General features: G+C 41.2%; 1 protein-coding gene across 45 annotated transcripts in view; it reads right to left on the minus strand.

Moving 5' to 3' along the window:
• Window positions 1-27,710, minus strand: part of LOC144510004 (eukaryotic translation initiation factor 4 gamma 3-like) — a 357,463-nt gene that overhangs the window by 91,128 nt on the left and 238,625 nt on the right. For 42 of the 45 annotated variants that reach the window (XM_078239141.1, XM_078239148.1, XM_078239147.1 and 39 more), the window contains 5 exons: window positions 25,649-25,737; window positions 23,612-23,849; window positions 20,248-20,381; window positions 17,937-18,059; window positions 2,992-3,165 (listed from right to left, as the gene is read on the minus strand). In XM_078239141.1, coding sequence (XP_078095267.1) covers window positions 2,992-3,165; window positions 17,937-18,059; window positions 20,248-20,381; window positions 23,612-23,849; window positions 25,649-25,737 — 758 coding nt within the window. The remainder of the gene's footprint in view (window positions 1-2,991; window positions 3,166-17,936; window positions 18,060-20,247; window positions 20,382-23,611; window positions 23,850-25,648; window positions 25,738-27,710) is intronic. The other 3 variants (XM_078239137.1, XM_078239115.1, XM_078239116.1) reach the window with 1 other exon arrangement.

The following is a 27,710-nucleotide window of genomic DNA, read 5'->3' on the forward strand; positions in this document are numbered from 1 at the left end:
GGAGTTTAGAAGGATGAGGGGGGATCTTATGGAGACTTATAAGATAATGCGGGGGCTGGATAGGGTGGAGGCGGAGAGATTCTTTCCACTTAGTAAGGAAGTTAAAACTAGAGGACACAGCCTCAAAATAAAGGGGGGTCGGTTTAAGACAGAGTTGAGGAGGAACTTCTTCTCCCAGAGGGTGGTGAATCTCTGGAATTCTCTGCCCACTGAGGTGGTGGAGGCTACCTCGCTGAATATGTTTAAAGCGCGGATGGATGGATTCCTGAGCGGTAAGGGAATTAAGGGTTATGGGGATCAGGCGGGTAAGTGGTACTGATCCACGTCAGATCAGCCATGATCTTATTGAATGGCGGGGCAGGCTCGAGGGGCTAGATGGCCTACTCCTGCTCCTATTTCTTATGTTCTTATGTTCTTATGTATATTACCAATCCAGAAGGTTTTCGGACTGAATGACAGAACCACACTGTTTTTTATTTATTTTATTTATCAGTTACCCTACATTTTACTGATACCAAGAGATTTGTTATCAATGCTCAGCTGAAAAAGCAATTTATCACAAAATTTGTCTTTAAATGCATGCTCCTAAAGTAAACTACATTTGTTGGTCTGTCTTAGAAACTTGGAAAACAGGAGCAGGAGTAGCCGTTTGGCCCTTCGAGCCTGCTCCGCCATTCAATGTAATCAAAAGATGCACTTTTCCTCAGGTTCCGAGGAGCTATTTCCTTTTTATTAAGCATTTGGGAGCCCAACTGAATCCACTCCCACAAAAAGACAAAATTATCAGGTCATGATGCATGAAGGTTCAAAATGTGTTTATTTTCTCAACATAATATGCTGTTCGCCAAAGAGGAAAAATGCAGTGAATGTAAATAACCAAACAATTGACTGGGTTGAAACGGAGTCATTTTTCTCTTCACAGAAGATGTGATTGTTTTATTATTACAGGTTATTAAAAATCTGCCAGCAGCCGTGTCCCACTGTTCCCTCACTGGCTCAAGTAGTTCAGTCAGACCCTGGGTGATTTGTCAAAAAACAGTTATGTGGAGAGGGAGAGAGAAACTGAGATTATTCTCCTTAAACTAGAGACGGCTAAAGGGAGATGTGAGAGATGTTCAAAAACAATAAAAATATTGGTAAGAGTAACTGAGGAGAAATGGTTTCTAGTAGCAGAAAGAGTGGCAATTAGTGTATACAGAGTTAAGTTAATTGGCAAAGTCGTCAGAAGTGGCAAGAGGAGTTTTAGTTTACACAAGTTGATGATGATTCCGGAATGCACTGAAGGATGGTGGAAGCAAATTTCAAAAAGGGATTAGATAAATACCTGGGGGCGGGGATTTGGTGATGTTGGTAGCGTTAATGGGGTGGAGCTGGGGAGGAAATAGTGCTTGGCATTTCTACTCAAAACATTTCTACTCAAAACGTTTCTACTTTTTATATCTTTGAAACATTTCTGAAACATTTTTGATGAAATATTTCCCATAAGAATTTTATAACAGCATCAAATCAATAAAAAAAAGGAACATTTGATGACTATACCGCAGAAGAAGCTCTTCTTCTGCGGTATAGCGGTATAGTGGAAAAGTGAATCGTGTGGAGGACGGAGAAGATCTGCAGAGAGATTTGGACAGGCTGAGTGAGTGGGCGAGGATATGGCAAATGGAGTATAACGTTGAGAAATGCGAGGTTATACACTTTGGAGGAAATAATAACAAATGGGATTACTATCTCAATGGAAACAAATTAAAACATGCTACCGTGCAAAGGGACCTGGGGGTCCTTGTGCATGAGACGCAAAAGCCCAGTCTGCAGGTACAACAGGTGATCAAGAAGGCAAATGGGATGTTGGCCTATATCGCGAGGGGGATAGAATATAAAAGCAGGGATGTCTTGATGCACCTGTACAGGGCATTGGTGAGGCAGCAGCTGGAATACTGTGTGCAGTATTGGTCCCCTTATATGAGGAAGGATATATTGGCATTGGAGGGAGTGCAGAGAAGGTTCACCAGGTTGATACCGGAGATGAGGGGTTTGGATTATGAGGAGAGGCTGAGGAGATTGGGTTTGTACTCGTTGGAGTTTAGAAGGATGAGGGGGGATCTTATGGAGACTTATAAGATAATGCGGGGGCTGGACAGGGTGGAGGCGGAGAGATTCTTTCCACTTAGTAAGGAAGTTAAAACTAGAGGACACAGCCTCAAAATAAAGGGGGGTCGGTTTAAGACAGAGTTGAGGAGGAACTTCTTCTCCCAGAGGGTGGTGAATCTCTGGAATTCTCTGCCCACTGAGGTGGTGGAGGCTACCTCGCTGAATATGTTTAAAGCGCGGATGGATGGATTCCTGATCGGTAAGGGAATTAAGGGTTATGGGGATCAGGCGGGTAAGTGGTACTGATCCACGTCAGATCAGCCATGATCTTATTGAATGGCGGGGCAGGCTCGAGGGGCTAGATGGCCTACTCCTGCTCCTATTTCTTATGTTCTTCCCTATGATTTATTCCTAAAGAAAGACACATTTCTGCTTCACAATGGGGAAAGGGATTCCAAAAGGTGTTTTCCTACTGGGTGAGGCGGGGAAATACATTAAGAGAACCAAACCAACAAGATTTTAAATCCATATCAGACTGGCATTGACAGAGTTCAGAAAGCACTTGAAAATCAACCAACACAAAGCCCTTTACAGCGTATGAAGTACATTTGAAATGTAGTCACTGCTGTAATGTAGGAAATTCAGCAGTCAATTTACACACAGCAAGCTCCGACAATGACAACGTAATCTGTTTTTTTGACAGATGATCATGGTTGGTTGGGGGGGGGGGGGTGGCGCGCACACCTATTATTAAAAGCTTATATGCTTCAGAAAATTTTTTAACACTCAATGCAATTAGTGAATAGATGCAACAATTTCTGGAATTTCCACAGTTCTCAGATACAGGCCTTTTAAGCTTGAAATATGCAAAAACACATTTAAGGCAGTTTTTTTTGGTCTGACCTGTGTTTTGTGCACGTCAGAATCATCAGAAACATCATCTCGCTTTAATGTAGGTTTCCATGCATTTTCCGACTTCTTTAGCTGGATATCATCATTTACAGTTATATTTGGAATAATCTTCCTTGGTTCTCTCCTTTGTCCGTGCTGTGACCTCCTTGGTCCGACATTTAGCACCTAAATAATAATAGTTGTTAATATGCAGTGTCATTTGTAAGGCCTTTTGCACAATATAAACCTCAAAGTAGCTGCTGTACTGCAATTAAGAAATACAAATGGCTTTCAAGCAAAAACTGGAATTAATTCATCTGTGTAAATTCCAGAAAAACTGGATTTGACTTATTCAATTACCATAAATCATCACCACTAGCTCTAATCCAAGTATATGTAAAATCAAATTATTTGAGGCAAATTTCATTCTTTGTAATTGTGAATTAATTTATATTGTAGATCACTTTGCATCGGGTAATGATTTTACTAAATCGTATCACGAATAACCATTTGAAGCTTGACTAAATTCAGATTACTGACTCTACTCTTCATCACACAGGAGCATGAACAGGCAGGGGCCATTCAGCTCCTCAAGCCTACTCCACCATTCAGTTAGATCACAATCCGTACCTCAACTCCACATCATCTGATATCCTTAACTAACAAAACCTATTTATGGCAAGATCCCATTTTAAATTGCTTCATTCAGTGTTGTTCTGCTTCAACACTGCAGATAATGCACACTTGGGGCCAAGCCTCGTGCTTTAACATTGTTTGTGTTGGGGCCTACATAGCATCATGTGACCCAATGGTACCATTTTAGAGCAAGGAACAGCAACTCGAAGCAAAAATTACTTTTTCTTAAAACTCTGCAGTACAGTTTGTGTGAGGAATATTTGTACCCACAGGATTTTTCTTCAAGGATGAAGTTGAAGCCAGGACTGCTCAGTTGTGTAGCACGGGCACCATTCCTGACTCTGAAATCCTATTTTAATTTTGAAGCCCCAGGTTTGCCTGATGTGAAGCTTTAAATCAAGTGAATCAGAGAGGCCATGATGAAAGTGATGAGAGACAGAAGATAAAATTGCTTTCCTTGACTCAGGGACTTGTTTGGTGGAAAAATACAGGCTGCAGTATTTACCTTCAGGGGCCTGACTCTACAACATTCTGATTAATTTCGCGCCCCAAGTGTGGCCCCTGTGCAACATGTGAAGCAGAGGGGCCATTTTAAAGCCAGTAAGAAAAGCGCTTGCTACAGGTGAGGCAGAGACTCCACTTTAAAATAAGTGAGAGACATTTGCTGCAGTGCTGTCTTTTCCTTGGTTATGGGTCTTCTTTTGGCTAATGTTACAAGGCCTTTGAAGGAAAGTGGAAGCCAGCGGGTCCTGACTCTGCAATCTACTGATGAAATTTTGGAGTCCCAACTGTAACCTTTGTTCAACTTTAGAACATAGAACATAACAGCGCAGTACAGGCCCTTCGGCCCTCGATGTTGCGCCGACCAGTGGTACCAATCTAAAGCCCCTCTAATCTACACTATTCCAATATCATCCATATGTTTATCCAATAACCACTTGAACGCTCTCAACGTTGACGAGTCCACCACTACTGCAGGCAGGGCATTCCACGCCCTTACTACTCTCTGAGTAAAGAACCTACCTCTAACATCTGTCCTATATCTCTCACCCCTCAATTTAAAGCTATGTCCCCTCGTGCTAGCCAACACCATCCGAGGAAAAAGGCTCGCACTATCCACCCTATCTAATCCTCTGATCATCTTGTATGCCTCTATTAAGTCACCTCTTAACCACCTTCTCTCTAACGAAAACCTCAAGCCCCTCAGCCTTTCCTCATACGATTTTCCCACCATACCAGGCAACATCCTGGTAAATCTCCTCTGCACCCTTTCCAACACTTCCACATCTTTCCTATAATACGGCAACCAGAACTGTACGCAATACTCCAAATGCGGCCACACCAGAGTTTTGTACAGTTGCAGCATGACCTCCTGGCTCCGAAACTCAATCCCTCTACCAATAAAAGCTAACACACCATACGCCTTCTTAACAACCCTATCAACCTGGGTGCCAACTTTCAGGGATCTATGCACATGGACACCCAGATCCCTCTGTTCATCCACACTACCAAGTATCTTACCATTAGCCCAGTACTCTGTATTCCTGTTACTCCTTCCAAAGTGAATCACCTCACACTTTTCCGCATTAAACTCCATTTGCCACCTCTCAGCCCAGCTCTGTAACCTGCCACTTCCCTCCGCACTGTCTACAACTCCAGTGTCATCCGCAAATTTACTAATCCATCCTTCTACGCCTTCATCCAAGTCATTAATAAAAATGACAAACAGCAGTGGCCCCAAAACAGATCCTTGCGGTACACCACTAGTAACTGAACTCCAGGATGAATATTTCCCATCAACCACCACCCTTTGTTTTCTTACAGCTAGCCAATTCCTGATCCAAACCACTAAATCACCCTCGATCCCATGTGTCCGTATTTTCTGCAAAAGCTTACCATGGGGAACCTTATCAAACGCTTTGCTGAAATCCATATACACCGCATCAACCGCTTTACCCTCATCCACCTCTTTGGTCACCTTCTCAAAGAACTCAATAAGGTTTGTGAGGCACGACCTACCCTTCACAAAACCGTGCTGACTATCCCTAATCAAATTATTCCTTTCTAGGTGATTATAAATCCTATCTCTTATAATCCTTTCCAATACTTTGCCCACAACAGAAGGCTCACCGGTCTATAATTACCAGGGTTGTCCCTACTCCCCTTCTTGAACAAGGGGACAACATTTGCTATCCTCCAGTCTTCTGGCACTGTTCCTGTAGACAATGACGACACAAAGATCAAAGCCAAAGGCTCTGCAATCTCCTCTCTAGCCTCCCAGAGAATCCTAGGATAAATCCCATCCGGCCCAGGGGACTTATCTATTTTTACCCTTTCCAGAATTGCTAACACCTCCTCCTTATGAACATCAATCCCATCCAGTCCAACAGCCTGCATCTCAGTACTCCTCTCAACAACACTGTCCCTCTCCAGAGTGAATACCGACGAAAAATATTCATTTAGTGCCTCTCCTATCTCTTCAGACTCCACGCACAACTTCCCACTACTGTCCTTGACTGGCCCTAATCTTACCCTAGTCATTCTTTTACTCCTGACATACCCATAGAAAGCTTTAGGGTTTTCCTTGATCCTACCTGCCAAAGACTTCTCATGTCCCCTCCTGGCTCTTCTTAACTCTTTCTTTAGGTCCTTCCTGGCTAACTTGTAACTCTCAAGCGCCCTAACTGAGCCTTCACATCTCATCTTGACATAAGTCTCCTTCTTTCTCTTGACAAGAGATTCAACCTCCTTAGTAAACCACGGTTCCCTCACACGTCTGCTTCCTCCCTGCCTGACAGGTACATATTTATCAAGAACGCGTAGTAGCTGTTCCTTGAACAAGTTCCACATTACAATTGTGCCCATCCCCTGCAGTTTCCTTCCCCAACCTATGCCAGCTACATCTCGCCTAATCGCATCATAATTTCCTTTCCCCCAGCTATAACTCTTGCCCTTTGGTATATACCTATCCTCTTCCATTGCAAAAGTAAACAACGTAATCGAATTGTGGTCACTGTCACCAAAGTGCTCACCTACCTCCAAATCTAACATCTGGCCTGGTTCATTACCCAGTACCAAATCCAATGTGGCCTCGCCTCTTGTTGGTCTATCTACATACTGCGTCAGGAAGCCTTCCTGCACACACTGGACAAAAACCAACCCCTCTAAAGTACTCGAACTATAGCTTTTCCAGTCAATATTTGTAAAGTTAAAGTCCCCCAGTACAACTACCCTGTTACTTTCGCTCCTATCCAGAATCATCTTTGCAATCTTTTCCTCTACATCTCTGGAACTTTTCGGAGGTCTATAAAAAACTCCCAACAGGGTGACCTCTCCTTTCCTGTTTCTAACCTCAGCCCAAACTACCTCAGTAGACGAGTCCTCATCAAATGTCCTTTCTGCCACCGTAATACTGTCCTTGACTAACAATGCCACACCTCCCCCTCTTTTACCACCTTCCCTGCACTTACTGAAACATCTAAACCCCGGAACCTGCAACAACCATTCCTGTCCCTGCTCTATCCATGTCTCCGAGATGGCCACAACATCGAAATCCCAGGTATCAACCCATGCTGCAAGCTCACCCACCTTATTCCGGATGCTCCTGGCGTTGAAGTATACACACTTCAAACCGCCTTCCTGCGACTCTGAAACCTCATCCATGACCTCACTGCTCTCAACCTCCTGTACACCGGAGCTACAATTCAGGTACCCACCCCCCTGCTGAATTAGTTTAAACCCTCCCGAAGAGCATTAGCAAATTTCCCCCCCCAAGATATTGGTACCCCTCTGGTTCAAGTGCAGACCATCCTGTTTGTAGAGGTCCCACCTACCCCAGAAAGAGCCCCAATTGTCCAGGTATCTGAATCCCTCCCTCCTGCACCATCCCTGTAACCACGTGTTCAACTGCTCTCTCTCCCTATTCCTCTCCTCACTATCACGTGGCACGGGTAACAAACCAGAGATAACAACTTTGTTTGTTCTAGCCCTAAGCTTCCACCCTAACTCCCTGAATTTCTGCCTTACATCCCCATCCCTTTTCCTACCTATGTCTTGAGTGCCTATGTGAACCACAACTTGGGGCTGGTCTCCCTCCCCCTTAAGGATATCGAAAACACGATCCGAGACATCATGGACTCTGGCTCCTGGGAGGCAACACACCAACCACGAGTCTCTCTCGTTCCCGCAGAATCTCCTATCCGTCCCTTTAACAATGGAGTCCCCAATGACTAATCCTCTACTCCTCTCCCCCCTTCCCTTCTGAGCCACAAGGACAGACTCTGAGCCAGTGACCTGTACACCATGGCTTACCCCTGCTAAGTCGTCCCCCCCAACAGCATCCAAAAGTGTACTATCCCCAATTTCTACGACATTTTTTGTTTCTCCCCCCACTTGGACGGCTCCCTGTACCTTGGTGCTGTGGTCAGTTTGCTCATCCTCCCTTTCCCTCCCCTTCTGAGCTGCCGGGCCGGACTCTGCGCCGGAGGCACGGCCACTGTTGCTTCCCCCAGGTAGGCTGCTCCCCCAACAGTACTTAATCAAGTACTTTGCATCAAGTGAAGGCAGAGAGGCCATTTTAGAGCCTTTTATGATTGTCCCAGGCTTGTGATTTGGTGCTTTGATCCTGTGGAATCACTCTTAAACATGAATCAAAAATGCCCAGCAAGTGATGGCAGAGTCTGCTGCTGCTAAGAAAAACTTATCACTTCGGCAATTAAGTTGGAGTTTTTAAATGGTTTTGAGACTGAAGAATAAGCAGTTGATATTGGCAGAGTGTTTGGGCTACCTCCTACAACAGTAAGCACAAGCCATGGTAACCCTGACAATATCAAACAAAGTACGCAAAGTACTGCACCTTTCAGTGCTAGCAGGGTAAGCGGGACTGAAAAATATGGAAGGACTCTTGACAGCCTGGATCAAACACAAGCACAAGGTGTCTCTTAGTTTGATGGTCATCCAAGCCAAAGCTAAAACCCTGTATAATGACCTACCCAAACAAGCAAGGCAAGAGTTCATAGTCAGAAAATTTTAGTGCTAGAGATAGATGGTTCAAGTGTTTCAAGAAATGTTCCTATCTGCATAATTTTAAGTTGACCAGTGGTATACTAGTCCAATACACCAAGGGGCTTTGAGGGGGGGTATTCCAAGGAACACCTGCATATTATTTGCCTTTCAAATAAAAAAGCCTGGATGGCAGGGCACTCAAGAATGCTTCTCTATATGTCATCCCTGTTGGCAACAGAGAAGATATCCTCTCGGATAACTGCCTCAGTCATCCTCAATTATCCAGATCACCCCATCAATGTTGGTGACTTGTCCGAAAAAGGGTAATTTTCTTGCCACCCAAGAAGGCTTCATTGCTACAGCCCATGGATCAGGGAGCAATAGCTGCATTCAAAGCTATCAATGCTGTACCTTCTCCGAGCTTAGCAAGAAAACAGATGGTGATAATGTGTCAAGAGCCAGGGAATTTTGGCATACCTTCAACATCCTCAAGGGTACGGACAATATTACTTATTCATAGGATGAAGTTACATCATTTTGTATGAACGGTGTATGACGTAAAGCATGTCCCAAGTATGTCAAAAGAGGGTATCATGACACTGTCCTTGAAGCTCAGCGTGAAATCATCACGTGGGGGAGGGAAGTTGGCTTTGATGAAGTGGAGAAGATTGACGTGATGGAATTGCTCAAATCCCTTGGAGAGGAATTGCCCAATGAAGATTTAATATAGTTAGAAAGTCAATGAGCTGAAGAGGAAGATCACACTGAAACACCACCCCACTGGATTCTGTTAACCAAACAACTGTTAAGAGCTTTTCAACTCATGGAAGAGGCAATGGAAATGTTCAGAGAGGATGATCCAGAGGACACAGTGCCGAAATGAACAATGATGGTGTTAATTGCTACAGGATGATCTACCAAAAGAAAAACCGTCCAATAATCCTTGGATCAATTTTTCTAGGTCGTTGACAATCCTGATGTGGAGGTGCCAGCGTTGGACTGGGGTAGGCACAGTAAGTAGTCGCACAACACCAGGTTGACCTGTACATAATCCTCTCTCCACTCACATTGTCTGCACCTGTAAAGACTTGATTACCTGTTAAGACTTGCATTCCAACCATTATCTTGTAATTGAGTTTGTGACTATATCTGCCATTTGTGAAACAAATACTGCACTCACCTGATGAAGGAGCGGCGCTCCGAAAGCTTGCACTACCAAATAAACCTGTTGGACTTTAACCTGGTGTTGTGCGACTACTTACTGTTGACAATCCTGACTGGCTCTACGTCCCACAAACTCTACTAGGACCTGGCTATTCAACCTCTGCTCCTTCAATTCTAAACCAAATCTCCTCAAACTTCAGCCATTGAGCTTCTGTATGCAGAAGGCACTCATCTTAGCACTCACTGAGAAAGAGTACATATGAGAAGATGGGTCCATCACTACCAACACCCAGAGAACAAAGGTTCTCTTCAACCAGCTCCTGCAGTGTAAATTGGAAATTGGTTAGAGAGATCAGAAATGTTTCCCAATGCAGTGAAAATCAGTTGCAACACCTGTTTTTATAAATGACAGCAATGTAACATACTAGTACAAGATACAAAATGAATGTCTGAATGGGCTCGTGGGGCTAAATGGTCTACTCCTGTTGCCATGTAATTCTGATGTGGAGGTGCCAGTGTTGGACTGGGGGAGTGCTGCCCCTTCATCAGGTGAGTCGCCTGATGAAGGGGCAGCACTCTGAAAGCTCATGCTACCAATAAACGTGTTGGACTTTAACCTGGTGTTGTGAGACTTCTTACTGTGCCATGTAATTCACTAGCCTGTCTCTCCGCTGTCAAATTCCAAGTAAATACTCAAAATGTAGATTAAGAGTCAATCCCAGTAGATTCACACTACTCTTGGGCTTCTTAGATTCACACACTATAATGCATTATCTGTTAAACCCAAGAGAGAGTATGGAACAAGTCTTTGATATCTGACTTGATAGGAATTAATGTGACAAAACTAAAACAAAGGGGTTAAAGCAACGTGAAACTCTGTGTGCCTTAAGCACAAGAATTTATTTTCATAAATTAAAACAGTAAAGAACAAATTATTTTTAAATTCGATTGGTTGCATTAAATTCAAATGGCTTGTAACTTCACTCATGTCATAGTGGTAATATCACTGGACTAGTAATTCAGAGGCCAGAGACACTGGTTCAAAACCCAACATGACAGCTGGTCGAATTTAAATTCAATTAATAATTCTGAAATATAAAGCTAGTCTCAGTAATGGTGAGCATGCTAACTTTCATCGACTGTAAAATTCACTAACGCAAGTGAAGGAAATATGCTATCCTTACCCGGTCTGGTCAACTTGTGACTCCAGACCAATAGCAATGTGGTTCTCTCTTAACTGCCCCCTGAAGTAGCCCTGCAAGTCACTTAGCTCAAGGACAATTACAGATGGGCAACAAATTCTGGCCGTGCTGGTGATGCCCTTTCCGTGAAAAAGTAAAGGAAAACAAGTGCATTTTACAAAAAAAAAATAATGCACTGATAAATTAAAAGAGTTATCATTTAAAAGCAGTGTGTGGGGATAGTTTTTTTAAATTCTTACATGGGATGTGGGCACCGCTGGCAGGCATCATTTGCCTGTCCCCAGTTGCTCACTACCACTTTCTCAAGAGCAATGTTCTGGAACTTACTGGCAGTGGGTTGGCAAAATTGAGTGCCTTGCTAGGCCATTTCAGAGGATAGTTAAGAATCAGCCACATGGTTGTCGTCTGGGTGCTAGGCTATGATGGCAGATTTTCTTTTCTAAAGGGCATTAGTGAACCAGATGAGTTCAACAATTGATTATAGCTTTCATGGTCACTATTACAGATGAAAGGAAACAAAGAATAAGCCTAAACATGGCATTCTCAATTTGGCAGGCTGTAACTAGTGGACTGCCACAAGGATCAGTGCCGGGGCCTCAGCCATTTATGATCTATAATATAATCCTACAAGAGGAGACAGAGAGTACTGTCTCTAAATTTTCTGATGATACAAAACTAGGTGAAAATGTAAGCTGGGAGAAGGACACAGAGATTGCAAATAGATATAAACAGATTAAGTGAGGGGGCAACATGATGGTAGACGGAGTTTAGTGTGCAAAAGAGTGAGGTTATTCACATTGATTATAAGAATCGAAAGGCAGAATATTTTTTAAAAGGTCTTGTAAATGTTGATATTCCAAGATCAAGCGTCAGGTCAAGTCCAGGATGGGGTGCATTGCCTTATCTTGTCAGCTTGGATCTTGTTTGTCTCTCTCATGGGGACCATGAATTGGATTCAACTGGAATTTGAATTTGGTTTTTGGAGCAAGCAAGGAATGGATTTGGGTTTTGCCCGGTCTGCTACGAGTATTGGCTTTGTAACTTTAAAAAATAAGTAAATAAAAGTTGATGTTCAGAGATATTTTGGTGTATTTGTATGGGGAAAAAAGCTAGCAATCAAAACAGAAAATGCTGGAAAAACTCAGTAGATCTTGCAGCATTTGTGGAGAGAAACAGAGTTAATGTTCCAATATGACTCTTGTTCAGAGCTGAAGGGAAGTTGAAAAGTGATGGGTTTTGTATTGTTGAAGAGAGGGGATGGAGCAAAATAGAAAAATCAAGGATCAGTGGGAGCGAAGGAGAGATTTGACAAAGATATCATGGACAAAAGAATGAGAGTGGTAATTTTATTTTATTCATTCGTGGGACATGGGCCAGCATTTATTGCCCATCCCTAGTTGCCCTTGGAGGGCAGTTGAGAGTCAACTACATTGCTGTGACTCTGGAGTCACATGTAGGTCAGAGCAGGTAAGGACGACAGATTTCCTTTCCTAAAGGGCATTGGTGAACCAGATGGATTTTTCGACAAATCGACAATGGTTTCATGGTCATCAGTAGATTCTTAATTCCAGATACTTTTTATTGAATTCAAATTCCACCATCTGCCATGGCGGGATTCAAATCCAGGTCCCCAGAACCTTAGCTGAGTTTTTGGATTAATAGACCAGCGATAATACCACAAAGGCCATCGCCTCACCCATAATGAGTGTTAGGCAGGCGTTAACAGTGACACTAAGGTCAGTTAGCAGAATGTGTTAATTACAGAACAATGGTCAGCACTCTCTGAAAGCAAAACATGAGAACAAGTTACAGACCCCTTGTGGGAAGAGGAAGTTGGAAACAATATCATGGTCTGAAGTTGTTGAACTCGATGTTAAGTCCAGAAGGCTGTAAAATTGTTGAATCTGATGTTAAGTCAATGATGTTAAGGTTGTGCCTAACTAAAAGTTAAAGTTTATTTATTAGGTCACAAGTGGGTTTACATTCACATTGCAATGAAGTTACTGTGAAAATCCCCTAGTTGCCACATCCCGGCACCTGTTTGGGTACACTGAGGGAGAATTTAGCACGGTCAATTCACCTAACCTGCACATCTTTTGGACTGTGGGAGGAAACCGGAGCAAAACATCCTATCCCTATACTCAATTCCTCTCACTATGAAGACCAACATACCATTTGCCTTCTTTATTGCCAGCTGTACCTGCACACTTACCTTCAGCGACTGATGCACATGGACACCAAGGTCTCGTTGAATATCCACCTCTCAATTTACACCCATTCAAGTAATAATCTGTCTTCCCATTATTGCTACCAAAGTGTATAACCTCACAATTATCCACATTATACTGCATTTGCCATGCAGATGTCCCACATCAACCTGTCCAAATCACGCTGAAGCATCTCTGCATTCTCCTCACAGTGCACCCTCCCACTCAACTTTGTATCATCTGCAAATTTGGAGATAATGCATTCAGTTCCCTCTGCGAAATCATTAACATATAATGTGAACAGTTGGGGTCCTAGCAGATCCCTGCAGAACCCCACTAGTCACTGACTGCCAATCAGAAAAAGACTGTATAGTGCTGGATAATGGGATTAGAATAGATAGGTACTTAATGGCTGGCGTGGAGACGATGTGCTGTAAAATTCTATGATTCGGAGTGCAAATGAAACACTGCTGCATCGGAAAGGAGCATTTGGGACTTGTACTGTGGGGAGGGAGGAGGTAAAGGGGCAGGTGTTACAGCTCCTGCAATTGCGTGGGACAGCGGAATGGGAAGGGAAAGAGGTGCTGAGGATGATTGAAGAGTGGGCCAGAGTATCACAGAGACAGCAGTCCCGACAGAATGCTGACAGAGGAGATGAGGGAAAAATATGTTGGGTGGTGGCATCATTCTGGAGTTGGCAGAAAACAATCCTTTGAATGCGGAAGCTAGGGTGAAAAGAGAGGACCAGAGGAGCATGTCACGGTTCTTGGAGGGAGGGGAACAGATCAGGTAGAAGTGTGGTAAATGGATTGGACACAGTTGAGATTTCAGATTTCCAGCATCTGCTGTATTTTGCTTTTATTCTACAGCAAGTTAGTATGCAGGTACAGCAAGCAATTACAACGGCAAATGGCATGTTGACCTTTATTGCCAGGGGATTGGAGTGCAAGATAAAGAGTTCTGTTATAATTGTGCAGGGCTTTGATGAGACCACAACTATAATACTATGCAGTTTCGGTCTCCGTAGTTAAGGAAGGATATGCTTGCATTGGAGGTGGTACAGCAAAGGTTCACTTGGCGGATTCCTGGGAGGAGCGGCTTGTCCTACGATGAAAGGCTGAGTAAACTGGACCTATATTCTATGGAGTATAGAAGAATGAGGGGCAATCTCATTGAAGCATACAAGATTTTGAAGTGGTTTGATAGGGTAGACACTAAAATTGTTTCTGCTGATCGAGAAATAACACACAGGCTCAGCATAGGGGCTGGTCATTTATGACTGAGAAGAGGAGAAATTATTTCATTCAAAAGGGCCGTAAATCTTTGGAATTCTCTAATCCAGAGAGTTGTGGATGTTCCATTGTTGAAAACATTTAAAGCTGGGATTCATCCTGCTTCGACACACCTGGGCAAATTTCCACATTGGCAGGTAGATGCCAGTATTGCAGCTGTTCTGGAACAGCTTGGCTAGGGGCATGGCAAGTTCTGGAGCACAAGTCTTCAGTACTATTGTCGGAATGTCAGGGCTTCACCTCCCCTTAATGTTCTCCTGAGACAGCCAGAATGGAAAAGAAAATCTGACCAGATAATATCAAAAATGGATGGAAAGCAAGGACATATGATGTGATTACAATTCAGTCTTTTAACTGAAGAGCAAGCATCCAGCGAATTAGCCTGGAATGCAAAGTGCTGGGCAAACCATTGTAGGTAATGGGTTGCCCACGTACAATAAGATCATAGATCTTAATCAAAAAAAGTATTGACACATCAAGATTTAAATAAATTATATCGATATTAATCCTTATTAATTCCAAGGTGGTCAGAAAATCTCTGCTGATATGGCAGATGATGCATAGCCAGTGCATGTAGCCTTATAGGGCTATTTCCTTTTGAGGGTAACCCAGAACACAGTTGTAGATCATGCAGAGTTTTACCATACCAGAATGCAAACTCTACTGGTACTACTTCATTGACAATAAAGAATACATTTAAGATGTCATGTCACATCTAGAAATGAATGGCCCACATAAAGAAATATCTTCTGCACATGAGAGAGAGAGAGAGAGAGAGAGAGAGAGAGAATGGTATCTGATCCTCCAAATAGACTTTGGTCGTGTTCACACAGTAGGACACAATTTGCCACTGATTTTACTTTGACCTCTTATTTAAAACCAATACTTGCAGAAGAATTGAAAGAATTTTAACTGACAATAATGTGAAATTTAAAGAAGTAGGTAAATAAGTTTAAAATGGATCAGAACGAAATCCCGAGGAAAGTCAGGTTAAATGTCGAGGCTTCTTTCACGCAAGTTGATGCTCATGAGAAGCTTTCAAGAGAGAGCACGAAGGAGAGAGCAAAAGCCTGCATCAGAATCCTGATGGAACTCAAAGTTTATTGGATACAAATTGTGGATGCTAAATCAAGGAATTCTTGCATTCATAATTATGTACCTTATAAGTAGATATCTTCCTGTGAGCCATTAACATCTCCATAACACAAAGTAATGGGCCTTTGGCTTTGAGCCTGTCTCTCTCCGTAGGAAGGCTATTAAAAGAAATCTCTGCTAGCTCCAGATGGAGCTACTGACCTTTTCTGGAGACTGAAATTAGCTTTGTAGTGCCAGAATGGCAAAGAACCAAGTTTTGAGTAAGTGGTTACAAGCACCACCATTCCATTCTTCATTTCCACTTCTGAAACTTGGAATTAAATTAATGCAATGGAAGTCTGTGGCCTGACAAAAATGGGAGGCTTAACAACTATGGTTCCTTGAGTAATACCCATAGTTCTTTTAGTACACATTATTTTGTCTTTACGCAACTGCAAGCTTGGAAAGGTGCAATCAATTATGCGTGAAGCTATTTGTGTCAGTTTAAACTGTGCAGATATGACAGATAGTTGTATTTTACAGCTTGATAGTCTGCAAAATTTTACTTGATTGTTTGAAGTTCAAATCTGTTTAGATTTTGCTGGAAGCTAAATTTCCTGCTTTTAAGGGCCTCAGCAAAATAAGCATTAGTCCTTCAAAGCTGCTAGTCAAGATTGGAATCAGAACTCTAATTGCCCTTTCACATGTAACAATGTCAGGGTAAAAGCCTCCTCTCACTGTGCTAGCTGCAGCACTGGTTTAGACAATTGGTCAAGGTGCTTTGGCTGTTATTACTAGGAAGTGTCAGCTTAGTCAACTTTCATCCTTAAAGACAATGGTCCAGAACCTCCATTCTCTGGGGAGTCATGCCCTGGAGGTAGCTTTGAGTCGTCCCTGGAAATCCCCATGCAAGGGCTTGACAGTAATTGCTCAGGAACTTCAAATTTTGAATGGGAAATTACCCTGCACTGGGAACTAGCCGATACTCTGATTTAAATCGGAGACTTTGCATGGGTCTGACTGTCTTAGCAGAACAGTTACTCAGAAACTGGGATTAAACCCACTTCTAACTCCTGGGCAAGTATACCGATTGCTGCTACCACCCTCACTGGGTTCCCCAGCTACACCCCAAACCCTACCCAATTGCCCACTCCTAACACTTGCTGACTAATCACCTAAACCACCCTGCCTCCCCCTGCTCCCAGCCCACATGCCTCCTCCCCAGCTTGCGATCTAACCTGCCTCCCACCCACTCTCAACCCATCTGCTTTTCCCCCACCCCTCAACAATTCACCTGCACTCCTCCCTTCCCCATCCATCTTACCCACCCTAACCCCTCATCCACTTACCTTCTCCCTGACTTGTCAAAATGGCTGGGATCTAGTTTACTGTAAAAATGAGGCATGACTTTGCTTCTCCCGACACTGCTGCACTGCGCCAAAGAGTCCTAAGGGGCAAACATGCTGCGCATTTCTCAGCAGAAGTGTAGCTTCCGATCATGAAAAGGAGCAGAGTAACAATCCAACTGTGATTACCATTTCATAGAAGATCTGGCCCCATGTTTCATGGAGGAGTGTGGCTCTTAAGATATGAAACACCACCTCAGTACACGACCACATCTTCGGAGTTTAATTAGTCACAGATCCAGATAAATAGAAATTTGCACTTTTTTGAAAACCCATAGCAGAAGTGTACACTGGCACTTCCTCAATGTTGTCAACACTTAATTCAACTTTTAAAATGCCATCAAGTGAAGAGTTACCCAGCTGAACTGAATCAACAATGCCAAGACGAAAAGGAATGGATTGGCTCTGTGACAGCCCAGTGAAGGCACATGTAAGAAGTGTAGTATTACACACATATTTTGCTATCATCTCATCAAACCTATTGCAAAGGGGATGTGATTTTTGCACTCAAGAAAGGTTGGTGGCAAAACTGCACATATGATTCCACACTGGATGAGTTGTTGGTCTTAGGTTGGGTGTTGCAGAGCAGATGCAAAGTAGTTCTGTGGAAGCCAGCATCAGGGAATGTTCACTCCAGACTGCCCTCCACTGAGAGAACAGGGAGTACGTTACTGGTTGATCTCATTTACCAAGAGACAGAGCTTACAAAGATTTAGTCCATATTTGATGCTGCTGTTGTGTTCACTTAAGCATTTGTTCCTACTGTCTTTTTCTGAAACCCCATCACCGTGAGATTTGTTGCAATACAAATATGCTCAATTAGCCACATTTCCTATGAATTTTGCATCACCATAAACCTTATAAATGCAAGTACGTGTAAATGTTTATCTCAAACAAAGTCATGGAAATACTCAAGGAAGATACAATCAAGTAACACAACCTACAACCAGCTTTCAGACAGACATGACTTACTGCTCCTGCTCGTCCACTCTGTGGCTGCCTTCCAAAATCTGCATAGGACGGTGTGAAATCTGGGCCCCGGGGTATTAGTCGTGAGGGATCCAAAGGTCTTGCAATTTGTTTGGTCTGGTTGATCTGAAAATTAAATAAGATTTGTTTTACTAGGCTGAGGTGTGACACAAAATGGGCACACAAGTGATACGACATTAGCCATGCTGATATGTTGATGTCTTGACAACTTCAGAGGATCTTTAAAAGGTAAAAGGTCAGCGGTGGACAGTAAAAATGCTTAGAAAAGCCCTGGTGTAGTATTGTGTAATATTCGTGGAAAAGTAGAGGCCACATTAAAGATGTACGAAAATGGTTTTAAGAATGTGGGACTTAAGCTATGTGGATAGACTGGAGAAGTGAGGGCCGTTCTCCTGGGAGAAAAGGTTTTCAAAATCAGGACTGGCTGAATGGCCTCTTTATATACTGTAACCATTCGATGATTATATTGAGCTAGAACCAAATCATTGTTTGAGAGAACAGAGATGTATAATTGCTTCATAAAACAACTTGCAATTATATGGTACCTGTAATGTAATAAAATGCCCCAAAGGTGCTTCAAAGAGACATTATGAAATAAAATATGACACAACTCTGGTCTCCATTTGTTAAATAGATACAGAAGAGTTAAAGTGCAAAAAGTTTCACAAGGATGATACCAAATCATTAGGAAAGGCTGAGCAGGCCAATTCCCCTCCCCAAACACTCCCAACAGCCTGTATATGAGGAAGGAGGGTGAAAAGGAAAAGTGCTAAGATTTTTTTTATCTGATCCCTATCCAATGACTACTGCTTCAAGTGCTTGAGTGTGAATATCAGCATGTAAGATTAGGTTTACATCTGCTAACTTGTGCAATCAAGCCTATTATAACTTGCAGCTCATCATGCACATAGAAAGCATGACATATAAAACTGCATCCAAACAAGAAAGTGAAGTTCTATTTTTTATTCGCTGCCCACCTCTAACTGCCCTTGAACACAGTGGCAGTTAAGAGAAAACCACATGACTGCGGGTCAAGAGTCACAAATAAATCAGATTGGGTAAGGATGGAAAATTTCCTTCCCTGAAGGGTATCAGTGAACCAGATGGGCTTTTATAACAATGGTGGTTGTCATGGTTGCCACTGTAGAGATTAGCTTTATATTCCAGATTTATTAATTGTATTTAAATATGGTGAGATTTAAACCTATGTCCCCAGGACATTAGCCTGGCCCTTTGCATTACTAGTCCAGTCACATCACCACTAGGACATTGTCCCCTCTTTTTAGCAGAGAAGAAACAGACTAATATTAGTTGAAAAGCAAAATACTGCAGATGCCAGAAATCTAAAATAGAAACAAAAAATACTGGAAATACTCAGCTGGTCAGGCAGCGTCCGTGGAGATGGAAATGGGGTTAACATTGACAGTTTATGAGCAGGGAAAAGTTAGAATTTCTAACTTTTTCTAGTTCTAATGAAAGGTTTCTAACTTTCAATCTGAAGACATCAACAAAAGCTTCTAAGGTTCAAATTAGTTATACACACAGACCAAGAAAATTATCTACTGTATGTTGTACCGTTTATTTTTAGCTTAGTTGCTATTAAAATCTGACGCCAGTTTGTGTGTGAATTCCCCAAACAGATGGTGTTTATTATTGTCTGTCCACGATAACTACCCAAGACAGAGCACAGCACCATCACTACTTACAAAGTGTCTGCGTTTTCAAACACCAGCTGTTGACACATATGGAAAACAACTTCAGGGCATCCTTAAATGAGATGAAAGTTTCGTCCATCTTGGCTCCAAAAACTTTGCTATGATTAATCAAAGTCCTCAATGGCTATTATCTGAATCTGCAAGCTGGTGCGAGAAAGGAAATCTCTAGGTAAAATCATTTACTTTACAGCACGAGACTTTGCTATTTATATGACCTTTTCCACCATGTTGAACTGAGTTAAGATGGGCTTACATTGTTGCACCTGGATACATTCTCCATCCAGGTACGATTTCTAGATTCCCACATGGAGAACGTGGGTTCTGCATTTTTACTTTTGGATATCATGTGTTTTAGACCACAACAGGAATAGAAAGAAGCAAGCATTTCTTTTTAAAAACAGAAAGTACTTTGAAAATATATAAAGCACTTCCATTCTGGACAAAATTAAGGATAACTCAGTGCTTCAGAAGGCAAAAACACACCGGGGATACTGTAAATACTTTGCCAAGGATCATATTGACACTAGTTCATATCAATTACCAGGTCTGTTTTAACACTTCAGAAATAGTAAACCCACCTTATCAAGAACAACATCGCTGATTGCTGGCAAGCCATCTGGCTTCTGGGTACTTGCTGCTATGAACTGGAACCCAAGGAGAAATTCCCGGTCATATCGCTTCTTGCCCTCTGGATTCAGTATTTTCCACTGTTCTGCAATGACATAAAATACACAGTCAAATATCAACAGACAACTATAATCTTTTGATTAAGCATGGATGCCAGCAGAATGTTTTTCCTGTTTTGCAATATACAATTGGAGAGTCAGGGAAGAGAGAGATCAGCAGATCATGGCATTATGAACTTCTTGGACAAGGGGGAAAATATTTTTGAAAGGCTATGACTAATTGAATCAAGCATACAAACTCTTGAATCTATATTGAAACCTGTTTGATTAAAGAGCAGGCAGTAAAAATCAGATGAGCAGAGTGATGTCCTGACATTATGCTCTAGTGGTTGAAATATCAGCTATAACATGAGGTTTAGGTGGAATTTAAAAGACTTAAAATGTACATTATCTTCAGTCAAAATAAAATTTGAGCTGTTGAGCCTGAAAAGGTGGAATGTGACAGACAATCTTAACAGGTAAGTCGGAAATTTAATATGGAAAGGGTTCATTCGGAACATTGAGTTAGATAAGGGGACACAGGCTCAAATTAGCCAAGGGTAAATTTAGAGCCTGAAATCATGAAATCCTTCTTCACACAAAAATTAATCAATACACGGATACAACAGTAGAAAAAAAATGAGCACTGCACTGAAGAGGCTGCAGGTTGTGTTCTGGAAGGATGAATTAAAACTGAGTAAACTGCCAATCAGTAATTATTTAACTATAACTGTATAACTTTCAAACAACAATATGTTGTGATTTTAAAAGTTGTTTTTCTTTCTCCATTATTACATCAGAAACTGCATTAAAGCCTAATAATCTGCACTGAAATCTGTAGTCTGTTAAAACTATACCATCAAGCTACCTAGTAGTTTTTCGTATGTGAACACCATGTAACATGGGTACTTGTCCTTTCCTGATCCACTGCAGTATCTGGTCCAACCATTCAAGTTGGATTTCAGAGTGATACTGCTTGGAAATTCTTAACATTGAGTCTTTAATTTAAACAGACTCGTGAGATTTAACCAAGATTGTTGATGACAAGTGCCACAATCATTGTAAAACTGATACGTTTGCGGTCATTTACCAGCAACATAGATTGCTGCCCTTGATGGTCCATTTGAACTTTGATTGTCAAAAAATAGTATTTGGATACTTCATACATCCTCTAGAGGAGGTTTGGTGGCTTGCAAACTTCTCCTGATGACTAGGTAAGAATCTTTCAGCCACTGTTGCATAGTTCATATACACAGTAATTATTTAACAAGCATACAGAATGGGCTGATTTATAAATCTACAAACTTCACTTCTGTGAAAACTGTGAGCCTTGATATGACACCGACTGCTCCTCTTACTGCTCATCAGCACTGTAATTAACAACTTTTTCAGACACGTGTCGCTGTGACAACTCCAAAAGAGGTTCAATAGCTGTCTTTCTCCCTTTACCAGATGTCATCAAACTTCTGCCAGCCCTCTGATTCTTAGCACTCAGCAAATTCTGTCATCTTCACCTTGAATACAAGCTGAGTGCCCATTTTTTGGGCAACTCCAAATCAAGTCATTTTTTTGTCAACATCCAATTTTCTCAGGCTTGTAAACTTTTCATGCTCTTTGTACACCACTTCAAATGTTGTCCTTTGTTACACAAGATCTTGATATCTCATTCGTTGCGGATTGTGCAAGTAGCTGAGTTTAGAAACAGCTAAAAAGCAGACGGAGCATTAGTTTAGAATGTATTTTTTTTTACATGAAGCATGAAGATGGATTTCAAGAGCCTAATTTAATCACGAATGCAAATGAGGTACAGTTCATGTAAAGATTATGGTAATTTGTGCACCTGAAAAATCAGTGGTTATTAAGCCTAGATTCACCTGAAGGTGAAAATCAGTTGCCCTTCCACTTCAGTTTGGCCAGATACAATATAATGAACAATCCAGTTAACTTTCATCAAGGAAGATGAACATTAAAGCTATAAGTGAGTTGGAGCAGAAACTTTGAGTAGACATTTCAAGATTGTGTAGCTGGGGGAGAGCAGCAGCAAAGAGGAATACAAAAGAGATGCACAGAGAGAGGATGCAATAAGAACAAGAGGGCAAGTTACACTGGCAAGCCATGCAGGGAAAAAATAAGCAGAGAGATGTGGGAATAAAGGAAAATGTAAACAGAGACAGAGGGAGCAAAAAAATGAAAAAAGTCAAAGTGAGGCTTGATGGGGGGTTGGGGAGCAGGATAGTACAACAGTACCCATATAGCTGAAAATCAAGCTATTCCTGACTTCCACCAGAAGTAGCTTGCTGCAATCATTCATTGTTTCTTCAAAATGCTCCCCTTCTAATTCAATACCTCAGGATGTTGACTTGTCCAAGTACAGTTCCACAGATACCAGCAGCACCCTCTCTTTAGTATCTTTCCTTCCAGGCAATTGTTAGTTTCCCTATTTGTTGCAACAATTACTGCTCCATAATTCTGCCCTTGGCCAGCAGCATCAACTTACCATGCACCAAAAGAAGGAATAAGAACCCTGGGAAAGGCCATTAAAAACTACGCTTAGAATAGAATCACAGCATGGTTACAGCACATAAAGTGGCCATTCGGCCCATAACATCTGCACAAAGGTTGGGGGAGAATAGGAGAGATTGATCAACACGGAGGAAATTTAATATAAAAAATGTACACTTTTGACAAATAAAAGATATTTGATTGGTGACATTTTTCAGACCCTTGTTTTGGAATTATAAATTCAACTATGTTTACTCAATGACCAAATGTCAGTGTGTGTTACGGTTGGCATCAGAAAGCAGGATTTGTTCTGTAGAATAATGACAGGATATTACGGAGTATGCAATGGATCTTATGGGAAGAGATCTCCTGAACAGAGCAGTGTGCTCACAAATAAACATCAAAATATATTTTAGCAGATTATTCCTTAAATGAAAAACAGTTTGAGCAGAAAAGATGTCTACTCACGAGTATATACCTTTCAAATTGCAGAGATAATTTTACTTAATACTCCTTTTGTTTGGTACAATACTTCATAAAAACAACAACTGTTGCAAATGATCTTCTTGGACATGCTATGGTGGCAGAATTAACAATTTAAAATAAAATCTCCAAAAGACCACAAGCATGGCCAATATGCAATCACACACAACAACTTGCTTCAACCTAACAATTACAACAGCTATTTACGCATATTCAAGCTCTTTTTCAAATTGTGCTGGTGACAAGTAGCAACACCATGCACTATTGCATAGCAACTGAAACCAGAATTTACCTTCTTTGAAGCCAGACGCCGGGTTGTCATCAGGGCTTTCTTTGGTGCTGGTCTCAGTGCTTTCACTTTCAGAAACAGACTCTGAACCATTCTGTTCAGGTTCCAGCTCCTGATCGCCATTTTCTTCCACTTCTGTATGCATTTTAATGTCCAACTCCTTATCCAGATTTGCATCTGGGACTGACCTATCTTGTTCAGATTCAGGAGTATTTTCAACTGTAAGCTCTTCTTCTTTAGGCTAAGGTGTGAGTAGACACATGTTACTCTCAAATGCTTTTCCAAAAGTTTATTTCATTTGAAAATTAACTAAAAATCAATATGCCAAAAAGCCATTATAATAAAGACAAACAAAGAGGAGCAGCCTTCCTATTTTCAGCAGCCAACATTATTCTAATTCTGCAATATTGCACAAGATATTCAGGTATAATACTGTCTTATATTAACGTGTCCATGGGCCTAGATGAAAATGATAACCTAAAACAAAATTACACATTTTTTAATATGAATGAAACAGCTGTAGGAAATCTGTCCATTTCAAAATGCTTCCATGTAACCAATGGCCAATGCCACCCCAGTCGAGGTCTCATTGAATGGCTTGAGGCGCTAATTGGCCCTCTCCTCTTCCTAAGTCTTGCCATACCTAATCAAATGACTTGGCACCATGACTTGTTTGTACACTTAAATGACTGTTCTCTTGAATCAAAGCACTTTTTCCATTACACTGCAATATCTTAGGGCAGCACGGTAGTACAGTGGTTAGCACTGCTGCCCCACAGCGCCAGGGTCCCAGGTTCAATTCCGGCCTTGGGCCATTGTCTGTGTTGAGTCTGTACGTTCTCCCTGTGTCTGCGTGAGTTTCCTCCGGGTGCTCCGGTTTCCTCCCACACTCCAAAGATGTGTGGGTTAGGTTGATTGGCCATGATAAATTGCTCCTTAGTGTCAAATAGATTAGCAGGGTAAATACAGGGATAGGGGCTGGGTGGGATTGTCGGTGCAGGCTCGATGGGCTGAATAGCCTCTTTCTGCACTGGAGAGATTCTATGATTCTGTGAAAGTAAACTAGACTACAAACTATTTTTCTCGTAGGCCTAGGAGGATTGTCGTCAAATTTCATATTATACCCCATCCCATAAAAGGCTGTGGATGCTGTGCCAATTGACATTTTACAAGATTAAAAGACTCATTAGATGAAGACATCATGGATCAAAAGCATTTAAATGGAGTTGAAGCAAATCAGAATGTAGAACAGACCGGGGACTGAAGGGAACTCCTCTTTTCCTAGGTTTCAAGAACATTTGGGAATTTTTTATTAAAAAATCTAAATGTGACAAATCAAAGATTTGACCCAGTTTTGTCTTTGCGAAGATTTCAAGTTCAAAATAAACAACTATCATTAAAAATAAGATGGATGTGCAGCAATTCATTTAATTTTTAAAAATTAAATAAAGTTTTTTTTTAATGCTTTCTAACTGCTGGTGAGAACTGAAGTCCAGGATATTTATCTTGTCAGACTATGGGAGACTCACTGTCCATATTTAATGCAAATAAACGCATATTATAATTGCACTGACAAGATAAATGGCAAATTAGTAGCTACATCTTCAAGGTTCAAAACAATGACTGCTAATGATGTGTGTAATATCCCGTAGCAATTATTAGCATCCATCACAGGAAATTTTGGCAGTGTAGTGGTTAACGATACAGATACAACCACACCACAGCATACCATTGGCTTTCCCCAGGTAAGCAGACATTGTGGATGCTCAATCTGACTGAGGATATCTCGACAGGTGTAAATCAGAACTAAGGAATGCTTCTCCGTACTCAAGATAATAACTAATACTCTACCCATATCTCACACCTCAGAGACTCATCCTCAACAGTAGTGGGAAGAGATTTCAGGCCCCACCCTTAGACAGAAAATGGCTAAGAATGTTTTGGAAAAAAGGATGAGTGTACAAACATTTAAATCTGCACCAAAAATAAATTAACCTCAACATAATACAAAAATCACTGAGTACATAAAATGATCCTTACCTCTTCACTGACCTCTAATAAATCCTCATCCAGTTTGTTCGACTCTTTTGGCTTCTTCTGCATCTTTGGTGCAGGAAGAGGTATCTGGACTGTAATACAGGTTGAGGCCCATTATTCTCTTGGTCCAGCTTCAAATAGCAGAAATCACTGGAATTCATTATTTTACTATTCTCTTAGATCAGATTCAAAACTAAAATTACATTAATCGTTATACTCAAAACAGAGTGCTATTCAGACACCTTGATATATAGTTGAAAAACAGCAAGGATACTTTTAAATGTAAGAAAAAATGTAAGATTAAATACTGCACATTAGAATCTTAAGTAAAATGCCACCACGAGCAGAAATGCCTCTTTGCACAGGAAGACTGTGGCTTAACTTCAATGTGTTGGATGATTTCATTCAATTGTTTCTATGCAATGGGTTGACTGCACTTTTGGAACTACATGTATAATTTTAGATGTTTGCATATTCAAAATAAAAGGAATGTGGCAATTTGATACAACAAATGCAGGACATGATTACTCAAGAAAAACCTTCATATATCCAAGTTTGATTCTGATTGAGCTATATTGAGTATAATGTCCCCTTTGAACACCTACATCCTGGTGCTGATTGATCTTGTGCTTGAATCCAGAAGTGAAAGCTTTGGTATTGAGCAATGTATAAATGTTTGTTGAGTTCCTTAGCAGACAAGTTTAGCATGCAGCAACAGCAGTGGGTTAGGCAAAATTTAACTGTATTTTGTTTGGTATTAAAGCACACAACTAGTCCACATCACAAATAAATACATTGAATGAAACCAAATAGCGATTTACTTAAATATGAACACCTTTGGAGTATATAAAAGGTGTCATGCTAATGATGCTGTGTGCTCTGTATAGACTGATAGGACATGTTCACAAGACAGTTTCCTGATCCCAGTCGCACCATGAAGGTGAAATTGCAAAGAGAGGCCATATGCTTCCTTTCAGAAAGTGAAGAATCATAGCTCAAACTTCTGCACCACAGGATGTGTTTACAGAGCACTGGTGGAGATCTGGAAGTCAGTCTGGGGATGGCGTAACATATGGAAAGGGAGAAGAATAGGTAATAGAAGCAATAAAAAGCAAAGAAAGGTTAATGACAGATTCCCAACACTGTGAACATTCCTCAATATGAAAGAGAATAAAAGAGTGTAAAATGTGACATACAGCAGTTATTGAAAGCAGATATCAGTAGATATGCTTTTATTCGACGATGTGCCTAAAATTATGCACGGCTTTGAAAATCAAATAGAAGATGTAACTACATTTACAAGACGACAAAATGCAAAAATTAATTGCTGCAACTATTTCAACAAGACCTGTAGTACACAGTCACTGAATTTTCATCTAGTTTCCAGTGCAAACATCGTAGTGTCTTCTTCCCTCATCATATGGATTTAGAACACTCAACACCCATTACTTTAAAAATGTACAATGCAAAGATCTCCCAGTTCTAATTTTGCATTGGGCTAACAGTTGATTTCAATACATAGTCAAAAGAAAAAAAACTAAGCCACCTAACTGAAACTAAAAAAACTAAACCACTTAAACTACACACAAAACTGAAAGAACATTGATAATCAGAATGATGGAATCACTGAGATTTACAGCACATTGAAGCCTTTTTTTTGAGTGGTTTCCAAGAATTCATCTGCACAATCTGCTACTTTTCCTTAGTCACAAAATCAAAATCAGTTAATGGATCACTTACAGGTGGAAGATTATTAAACCAGCACTTTGGATGAAAGAGACTTTTGGAGAAGCACTTAACTGAAGAAATTTAAGAAAAACATGAATCAACTCAGGATTGTATTTCGAAAAGTAGCCACATCCCTGAAGAAAACACAATCTAGATAGAAAAGCACAGAGTGACTAAGAACGATATGCATGCCGAACAGCAGAAGCAACATGCTACATATAGCTAACCAATCATTCAACCAACAGATCAAATCAAAACTCTGCAATCCTGACATCCAATCGTCAATGGTGGGGGACAGTAGAAGAAAATAAAAGGAAAAATGAAACAAGAGGAGAAG

Source organism: Mustelus asterias, chromosome 22 (genome assembly GCF_964213995.1).
Source record: "Mustelus asterias chromosome 22, sMusAst1.hap1.1, whole genome shotgun sequence".
In the NCBI taxonomy this organism is placed as follows: domain Eukaryota; kingdom Metazoa; phylum Chordata; class Chondrichthyes; order Carcharhiniformes; family Triakidae; genus Mustelus; species Mustelus asterias.